Source organism: Neopsephotus bourkii, unplaced genomic scaffold (assembly GCF_033783945.1).
Source record: "Neopsephotus bourkii isolate Nb327-2 ecotype Australia unplaced genomic scaffold, CSIRO-AGI_Nbou_v1 NB_234, whole genome shotgun sequence".
Lineage (NCBI taxonomy): Eukaryota > Metazoa > Chordata > Aves > Psittaciformes > Psittacidae > Neopsephotus > Neopsephotus bourkii.
In genome coordinates, this window is record NW_026900744.1 from 16,870,892 (window position 1) to 16,881,163 (window position 10,272).

General features: G+C 48.3%; 1 protein-coding gene across 1 annotated transcript; it reads left to right on the plus strand.

The window, feature by feature from the left end:
- The first annotated feature begins 1,508 nt into the window (after positions 1-1,508).
- Positions 1,509-8,513, plus strand: NPHS2 (NPHS2 stomatin family member, podocin). The gene is made up of 8 exons (XM_061345608.1): positions 1,509-1,876; positions 3,488-3,591; positions 4,335-4,407; positions 4,712-4,794; positions 5,548-5,751; positions 6,468-6,523; positions 7,322-7,400; positions 8,064-8,513. Exons 1-8 carry the CDS (start codon positions 1,600-1,602, stop codon positions 8,337-8,339), a joined length of 1,152 nt encoding a protein of 383 aa, XP_061201592.1. The 5' UTR covers positions 1,509-1,599; the 3' UTR covers positions 8,340-8,513.
- The last annotated feature ends 1,759 nt before the right edge of the window (positions 8,514-10,272 follow it).

Consider the following 10,272-nt stretch of genomic DNA (forward strand, 5'->3'; position numbering starts at 1 on the left):
TGAGGCTGTAGCTTTCAGGATGGCAAAGGTTGCAAACCCATTAGCACATACTCTCAAAGGATCTCCCCTGTGTGGAGGTAGTGGCCAAAATCATTCCCCAGGGCTGGAGGAGTCAGGACCCACTGGTCCATTTAAACATCAGACAAAACTAGAAAGTTGCAGGTGTGTAGGTGTCAAATATGTCAGAGTGCTTTTGCCAAGGAATCAACCAGAGTCCATGCTGCCCAGACAAAACCAGACCCGAGGTGCTGTTTACTGCTGCTGCTGAACATATCACCTGCCCTTTCAGCAGCTGAAGAGCATCTCCCCCTGTCCCATGTGGGCTGAGTGATAAGCACAAGGTGAAAAAGCTTTCTGCAGCATTTCCAGTGCAACTGCAGACACTGTGTATACAATTTATTAATTACACCCATTTCTACCCAACTTTTCTCTGCAATTAGCCTTCTCCATCCATCGCTTCCCCGGTGACCTGCTGATGAGGCACCCAGCACTGACAGAGCAGGTGCTCTTGCCCTCCCTGCCTGCAATATCCTGACTCTGCAGAGTCCACAGGTCTCCAATAAAGCAGGAATCCATGAAAAAACAAGAGCAGCACTTCCCTGCCCGGCTTCCTGGCTCCCTCCAGCTGCTCCTCCACACCAGAGACTGGGCATCCCTGAGCTCAGCACTGCCTGTTGACAGAGAAGTTATTGCCTTGTCTTGCTGCAGCATTATTGTTTCTAGCCAGGTGCTGGTTTCTTTAATATGATAAGTGACTTTAAAACACTTTAAGAGTGTTTCTTCCAGAGGTTTCTACAGATGTCAACACAGGCTGAGCATCATGAAAAGAAAAAGCCCCTATGCTTGCTTTGCCATGCTCTTGCTTTGGAAAGCCAGAAAGGCATTTAGGCACAGCAATTTAGATTACACAACTCTAACTCTCCAATGGATTCCATGCTTTGCACCTGTTCGGAAAAGTTCATGGTTGAAATAGGACCAGCTGATTTTGCTCCCTGCTATAATGTGAGGTGACCCTACAGAGAGGGAGTTTGTTGCCATTGTCCCTCCATTGTACCAGCCAAAGGATTTCTAGGGAACAGACCAGTGAAAGGCTATTCACTTAACTGTTCTCTGCAACACCCCCTCCAAACACCCCTGAGTGAGCAGCTGCTCTCACCAGTAAAGGTTTTTTGCCCTGCTGTTTATTGTTCTGGACCACCCCACCATTTGAGGTCCTTTCAGCCGCACATCTGACAATTACTTTTAGGTTGCTTTTCAACAGCTTTGCAGAAACCACCTACTAAAAATCATCTGAGTGCTTCTGATTGTAGTTTATTTTGAAAGGCAGGAAGATGCAAACAGAATGTCCTCCTGGAGGCCAGGGTCTAACTTTAAATCCCATCTCCACAGCAGTGTGTGAAGAGAGCAGAGCAGCTGGGAAACAGCTTCATCACTTCACTGTCCGCTGTGTCTGACAAGCCTGTGATAAACTTGAAACAGGACTCCTTGATCTGACACCTCCCGTTCTCTCCTCCCCTGCCTGGTTTTCCTGCCTGCAGCAATAAATTCAAGCACAGATTCATCCCACTCTCACAGGCAGCTGCATGCTCCTCAACACACATGAGGATGGATAAGAGATCTCGGAGCAATTCCAGGGAGTCAAACAGGAGACGCAGAGAGTCCCCAGCTACACAGAGCAAACGAGAGAAGAGGGAGAGCAGCAGAGAAGTCGGCAAAGGAAGGGGAGACATAAAGCAGGAGAAACCGAAGGAGATCAAGAGCACCACAGGGAGAGATGGTAGGGTGCACACATCCACAGTGGTGGATGTGGATGATGTGGTATCTGATGAAGAAATGGAGGCAATGGCATTGCTGGACAGCGAGCAGCAAGAGGAAGGTATGGCTTATACAAGGGAAGGGGCTCTTTGACCATGTATGGGTCACTATGTGACTCTGCTGTCTGCACGGTGTCTTCACACCCACCTTGCACAGATTCTCAGGACAGCATATGGGAGACTCCAGCCAGCCTCTGCAGTCAGTACTGCAGGCTGAGCAGCACTGTGTCACAAAGCAAATAACTTTGCAAAAATCAGCTACATCCACAGCATCCTTCATGCTTCAGCTTGTTACTCCCCAGTCCTAGTCATGCTCTGTTCTCTCTCTTTTCCTGCTTGCTCTTCTTTAAGTGCAGAAAGTTATCCTTAAGGCCAGTTCATAGTCAGAAGGACTGAGCTGTAGGGAAGAACTGTGCTTGAGGTGCATGCTCATAGCTCCATGTCTGGATAACCTTTAAGAGCAGCTACTCTCCAGGCTGTGTGTTTCTTAAGCAGATTCCCAGCCTGCCATAGTTAGAGGGAGAATCGTGGGCTGTTTAACAAGATGACTGGGCCTCTTTCAACCCACCATCACCACAGGAATGACAGAACCGGCATCACTTCCATGTGAAGCCACTGTCTGCTTCCGTGCCAGTGGCTCTGCTGCCCTAGAGTGACATAAAGGTTCAGACTTGCTCCTGTCTGTCTGGGAACTAAGTTTTTCACATCTGCCTCTTTTCTGCCTCAATTACAGGAATTCCAGCTAGTGAGCAGTGCTGTGGAGCTCTCTCTAGTCATCACACAGGTTCTTGGAATGTGAACCTCCTTCAGGACCTGGTGGCTCTGCAGAGAGCTCCAAGGGCAAAAGGACAGGGATGGAAGGGCTAGAAGGGATTCAAAATAGAAGGGGTGCAGGAATGCTAACTTTACTAATGGAGAACATGCTACACTCTCTGGGTCTAGGTGCACTCAGAAGTTACCTATTTTCATGCCATACGTGCAGATTTTCCCTCAGGCAGGAGCACAACAAAGAGCAGCCAGAGCAAGATGACCCACACTCTCTTTGGGGAGATGTAGAAGGTAATATTCATCTGGGGCTGACCACCCCAGCCAGCCTTCAGCATCTTGATTTCACTGCTGTAGAGCACAGAGATTTCAGCAGCACCAGTGGCTTGGTCCTACTGCATTAGGGAGCTGGGGTAAGACTAAAATCCTATTCTAAAACAACCTGAGATACTCTGATAGGGATGGGCACTTCAAGCTGTGCATGTTGAAAGCTACCTCTTATTTACAATATTTCTCTTTGCATTAGCTTATCTTTCCAGATAAGCTTCTGAGATGCCAGCTCAGCCAGCAAGTTGCCCATTCCAAGCCTTGACCTCTGCTTGGTAGCGACAGGTCTTCAAGCTAAAGGCTTGAAGGGGTACCATGGTACCATCAAGGTACCATGGGGAAGCATGGCTCAATATCTGCCAGTAAAGCAGAGACAAAATCTGTCAGTCCATCCTAGCAGTTCCTGTCCACCTGGGGCAGGGAGTATTCTTTAACCCAAGACCAGAGAAGGCCAAATGCTTCATATACAACAGGTCTAAGTAGAGGACAATAGTGAAGCTGATCTGTGCAGGTACTTGTCAAGCAATCAGTATTCAGAGAGCAGTCCTCTCCTAACCATGTCATGTTGAATTTCTCCCTAGGTGTAAAGTCTCCGGGTATGGGCATCTGTGAGTGGCTTCTGACCATCTTGTCTTTCCTGTTCATCATAATGACCTTCCCCATTTCTGTCTGGTTCTGCATGAAGGTGAGAACAGTCATGGGTCCTCTCTGGGTTTAGTATTTGGTGTCTGATGTGGATTGTAACTTACTGGTTCAGCATGTTTCGAACATGAGCATGAAGATTTTTTGGTATAAGGCCCCATTTACACTTCTTCAACTCAGCTTACCTAGCCCAGAGATTGCTGCATGGCAGCAGCAGGTTAAATAGGGTTTGAATTAAAAATTCTAAGAGAGATTGATCTCTCAGTTAATAGCATATTTTCTCCTCTTCCTCCCCTTTTCTCAGTATGGCTACTGGTAGGCATATTTTGATTCCCAATTCTCAGGAAATTTCACATACATCTTGTTGTCAACAAGAGTGTCAGCATTATACCTCAGATCTTGCACACATAGCACATACACACATGATGCCCTTGGAGGCAAACAACCAACACAGAAAATTTTAGCTCAGGGTATTGAAGCTTGGCCAGGCTACAAGGAAGCAGCAGAAGGCTGGCCTTATCCTGAGAAACCTTGGGCTGCTCTCACCAAATCATGGGCTGTCATAGGGCTGCTTATATGTTGCTCTCACACAAGGTCAGCCAGGAGCTCTGGGCAGGTTCTCAGTTTAGGCTAAAGGGACTCAGCAACAGCTGATGCCACTAGCTCATTTCTGCTGAAATCCTCACTTTGCTGGGCTTTCTCAGAAGACTTCTTATCATACTGGTGAGGCCCCATTCCCCAGTCCTATGCCTTCTTCTCCAGCCTAGCTTTTGTTTCCCTCTATAGGTAGTGCGGGAGTATGAGAGAGCCATTGTCTTCCGCCTTGGGCATCTCCTTCCTGGAAGAGCCAAAGGGCCTGGTAAGGTGTTTACTGAGCACCCCACAGCCACATTGCTCTGCTTCGTGCTCTGACAAAGCTCACATACTGGTGCCCTCCAAGCAGGCAGAGCTAGACAGGAGATGGGATGTCTTTGCTCCCTTCCTTTAAAGGGTTGGTAGCTTCTAATGGCTTTTCTCATCACAGAAGCAGCCTCAGAATTTGAGCCTATGTATTGCTGTTCCTTTGTAGTCCTGCATGCCAAACCCTCCCCTGTTCTCAAAAGCAGGAGAGACAATTTCTGTGGTTCTGATGATCACCAGCTGCACTTCTCTTCTTCCCACAGGCCTTTTCTTTTTCCTTCCCTGTCTGGACACGTATCACAAGATAGACCTCCGCCTCAAAACACTAGAGATCCCCTTTCATCAGGTATTCCCTCTCATTTAGATCACTTTAACACCACCTCAGGCTTCCAGCCTTCATTCCTGCATAGAAAAGTTTGAAATAACTCCCATTCGGTTGGACATGCTTGGATACCCCAACAGGGAGTGGCTGGGCTAAAGATACTGGCCCATGGGCTTTCTACCCACCACACTGAGGAGTGCATGCAGCAGACACTCAGACTAAGATCTTACAACAATGTAAGGATGGTACTCAGCTTATGTATAAGCCTGGGAGAAAGAAAGGGCTGAATGCTTGTTTCTAACCATTAAACCTGCAACGTCCCTAGCCACAGCCTGTGTTCTCCTTCTGGGGTGTGTTGTCTGTGCTGCTGCATTGCCAGTGGGATGGGCCTTGTCTGGTGGCATCTCCTGGTTGAGCCTGTACAGCAAATTTTCTGGAGGTACAATAACTGAGCACATACTTCAGGACACAGTCTATGCTCTCAGAACAGGAATGGACCAGGCAAAAATGGGCAGGGAAACACAGCACAGGATAACAACCTACTTACAGTCCCTAGCTCAGCAGCTGTATTGAGGAGACAGGTGCAAAGATGCTGCTCAGGGAACTGAAGTACAGAGGTTATATAGTTTGTTCAAGGTCAGTCATCAGCAGAGGTGGAAACTACAAAGACTTAACCATCCAGCCACTCTTCATCGTTCTTTTAATCTTGTGCTTTTATGTGCTACATAAAAGGAGTTGTCAGAACCAGCTCCATCTCTCTTAATGTCTTTTGCTTAGGTGGTGACCAAGGACATGGTTACTTTGGAGATAGATGCTGTCTGCTACTACCGGTTGGAAAATGCCTCTCTTCTCCTTACCACCCTGACCAGCATTTCCAGTGCCATCCAGCTGCTGGTGCAAACCACCACAAAGCGCCTCCTGGCACATCGAGCCTTCTCTGAACTTCTCCTAGAGAGGAAGAGCATCAGCCAGGAGATAAAGGTGCTTCCACAGGGGGAGACAGCAGAGCAAGGGGTGAAATGAGGCTCCACAAAGCAGCTCAGGTGATCAGTCCCTCAAAATCACAAACACTGGTTTGCAGAAGGGTACAATAACATGTCTCTCCTTCACAAACAAATGGGTGATTTTTCTTCTGTTTGTTTTTTGACTTGGATCACTTTAGAAGAAGAACATACACTGTGGGCCCCACAGGCGGCCATGGTGAATAGCAGACGGTGTACTGTGAGGAGCATGGAGGAACTACTTAGACAAGCTCCATCAGTGCTTTGTGATAGCCTGTCTTCATTACTTACCTCAGAGAGGAGGTTCTTACAAGAAATGTTAAAGTGCCCCTGAGTCAGTTGCCATAAATGCAGCATACGTGGGATCTCCAGGGGCACTTCCCTGTGGCCGTGACACACGTACATGGTGATACCAAGTCAGGAACTGAATGTTTCCAGTGGAACTGAATTGATTCCACACTTGAACCAGTATGGACTAGTTAGATAAACCCCAGGGGCAAACACCCATTGGAAGTGAGGGAAATAATTTTATTTCTGAGGGGTCTTACACAATAGCACAAAAACTTAATAAATCTGCCTTACAGTCCTGCATTTAACTGCCTTGAATTAATGTCCCTGGACTGTCTTACTCCCGTGTAAGGGGCCCAGGCCAGGGCTGGTGATTCCATCATGCTCTAAAAATGTTCCTCTTCACAGGTGGCTTTGGATGCAGTCACAGGCTGCTGGGGGATCAAAGTGGAGAGAACAGAAATGTAGGTAGAAAATGGTCAGCAGAGGGGACTTCCCTGGCCCTTTGCAAGTACCTTTCCTGCTGTGTTCATTGCTGCATGCCTCTTTTCCTTCTTTGCCTCTGGCTCCCTCCCCGTGGCTATTCTGAAGATAGAGCCCCACCTTCCCATTTTCCCTGTCCTTTTCAGCCTCTGCCTCCTTCTACATGTGAAGACTGCTTGCTCCAGCACTGACAGCCAGGGCAGGATCCTTAGCTGGGATCTCATCACCATTTCACTGCTGCTACAGGCAGAGTTTGCACCTAATTCTGCAGCAAGCACTAAACCCTCTGTGTCCCACTCTAGATCAAAGGCCGCAGGGTCTTAGCACTTGTAGGGATGGGCTCATCATTCAAGAATCCCATGCAGAAAGGTGAGACTCACTCATCCTGTAGAGGGCCATGGAAGAGAGAGCCAATAGTGAATGAGTAAATCTATGTATGAACAGAAAGAAAATCCTGTGCTTGTCTCCCAGTGGATTCTCTGCAGTCTCACAAAGAGTGAGCTTAGACTTCAAGCAGCAGAGGCACAGAGAGGAGAGGTCTCTGCTGCCAAGTAATAATGCAAGTCTAATCATTAGAAAGCTAGGCAGGAAAAGAAAAATACGTATGGAGGTAGAAGGCTGAAGTGAGACACACAAAGAAGGACACTCTGGAAGCAAAGAACATGAGTGAACTGGTATGCAGAGACTGACTCATGAGCCCATTCCAAGCCTCAGATTGATCATCTAGTGCTGGCAGGAGAGTCTAGAGCCCAGCTAATCCCTGTCCTTCACTACCACAGCAACAACGTGCAACTGCCTGCTGAAATTCGCCAGTCCTTGGCTGTGGAAGCGGAAGCCCAAAGACAGGCCAAAGTGCGGGTATGCCAACTCTGAACACTTCTCATCTCTTTCCAAAGCATCCCTTGTTTATGATCCCTGGGAAATGCCACACAAGGATACAGCTCTGGGAAGATATGTTTTCTTTAATTCCTGTTCAAGAGCTGTGTCTCGCAAGGGGAGATGCAGGAAGAGTGTGGGCCAGATCTGGTACCTGGCTTACAGGTAAGACAGAAAGACACACAAAGAGGTCTGGGGTTATCACTGGGCCCATGGTGATCCCCATGGGGATCTTCTCCTCAGGGTGTCACTCTCCACTGTGAGCCCAGTGCAGGGCTGTCACCACTGTAACATACCCTGCACTTTGCTCAGCGAGTGCTGGTCTCCATCCCTTGCTCTGAGCTACACGAGAGCCTGAATAAGGTTGGTGTCCAGCACCCCTCCCACAAGCCTAGCATGGGGACTGCCCTCTCTCACGCTGTTACAGAAAGAGTATGCCTAGTTGTAAGCCCTGGTAGGCCTAGTAAAAACAAATTAGACATGAGCTCCCAAACATGTCTAATACATACTGTGATCTTCAGAGAACAGGAATGTTACAATCATTTTGGCCATGGGAATTTCATGGTGGCAAACTACCTCTGTAATGAGCAGTCCATGTTCCCTTACTCCTAGCCTCACAGAAATCTTTATTCCCCTGCTTGGTAGGTGATCGCTGCTGAGGGGGAAAAGGCTGCTTCGGAGTCCCTGCGGATGGCAGCTGAGATTCTGTCCAGTGCCCCTGCTGCTGCTCAGCTCCGTTATCTCCATGCACTGCACTCCCTTACTGCAGAGAAACCTACTGCTTTCATCTTGCCCTTGCCTTTGGAGGCCATGAATGTGGTCTCTTCAGCTACTCAGAATCTTCCGACAGCGAGCAGCCTCCTCACAGACACCACAAAGCTCTCAGAAAGCCCAAAAGACAAGGACTCACCCATGCTCTAAGAGCTGTCCCATGACCCATGGTTGCTACACTGCCCCCAGTCAGTCCTGCTCAGAGAGGAGCTGAAGGCTGGCCTATTGGCGGGTCTGGAGGCAGGAGGGAGGGCAGCCCAGGCTGTAATATAAAGTGGATTGTACATGGAAGAAGCCTCTGCTTGTTTTGGAAAGGGAAAAATAAGAGAGCACAAGGAGCAGGGCTGGCATGCGTGTGAGCAGGGGGTGGAGGGAAGAGGGGTGTCATCCCTTTCTCTTCACAGGGCCAGATGCACCTTGACACCTTAAGGCCTGGCCCCTAGGGTCTGATCCATCTTGCAAGGCATGGACACCTTGGCAAGAAAGACAGACTTGGTCTTGTGTGCTTAATGCCTCCATCCCCAAACTGAACAGCCAGGCAGGCAGAGGTGAAGCCCAGCAACGGGGGGAACAGGCAGGGACTGCAGCACACCTGCAGGCCGTTGGGTGGTGCCAGCCTGGTGGTTTGGGAATGAGGGAGTAAACTGGGTCCCATGGTGTAGTCCTGGATATGGGATTTCAGTCACCACTCATGTGCACACACATACATACACACACCCACAGCCAATCAAGGTGTTTAGCTATAGTTTTAAAATAGAAGGAAAAGGCTGCCTTTATTGGCACTTTCCTGCAAGGCACATCAGGGATGCAGAGAAAAAGCAGGCTGTACTGCCGCTCGCTTCCACTGGGGAGTGAGAAAGGACAAGTTCTGAGCTTGTGGGCGTCTAAAAATTTTAGAAGTGATCCGTTTAACCAACTCCGACTGAGCTGACAAAGAATCCTGCACCACTGTGGAAGAGCCAGCTGAGAACCCGGAGAACAGCAATACTTTGCATGGTGCAGCTGCATTGGTAACCTACACACACAGCGAAGGAACAGAGAAAGTCCTCAATGTCCTATAAGCCTCAAAACTCCTATACATCTTTCCTGACAAAAACTATTTGAAATGACCAGGAACCTACAGATACTGCAGTCCTTTTCCTTGCCAAAGATATGGAGCACTGTCAAAGAAAATACCACTGCACGTGGTTTCCCTGATCTTGGCACCCTTTAGGTGGATGTCAGTTCCCCTCCTGCCCTTTTACTTTACCTGCAGCATCTCTCTTTGCCTCTCCTGCACAGCTATTCCCAGGACCAATGTTCTGCTGCTGTTGGCCTCTAGAGGCCAAGACAGGGGACTTCGTGGCCCTTCTCTTAATTGCCCACAGTCGTTGGCCATCATGCACATGCTAGCAGGAGTTACCCAGCCAGTCACTCACTGTTCTATTTTTACTAATTTTTCAGTCCCTCTTCGTCTCCTGGTAACACACACATTGGCATATGTAAGCAGTAATACTTGTGTTAAATGCAGCTATGTCATGAGGATGGCCTGTAGGTACTGGCTTAATACTGCTGTGGAGGACAAGGATCCCACTTCTGTGAAGTTAAATACATATTCGGTATTTAACCTGCCCCTTCAGCTCCCTAAACTCCCCTTCTCAACACTCAGTGCTCCCATAATACTTGCTCTACAAGTATTTGCTAGCCTTTGTAACAGCAAGGACACTCAAGAACCAGTCCCCTTATGGGTGGCTGGGAAGTGGGAAAAATCCATCTGTGAACTTCTTGGTGATCTCATAAGCTTGTCTGGCTGCATTTCCAACTCTATGTAAAATGATCCATCCAGGCCAAGATTCTCTGGCACATCAAGGACCAACACCTGTACAGATAACGTCTCAAAAGAACAACACTTAGCCTGAGAAATGACTGTCAGGAGACATGCAGCACTACATCAGGGCACACACATTTTGCATGCATATCTGCAGAAGTCAGGCACAGCTTTTTCAAACGTGTAACTTTTCCGTAGCTAAAGACAAGACAAATTATAGCCAAGAGCATCCTCAGTTCCAAAGAGCATGTCTTGTTCCAGCAGTATCTTTTACAT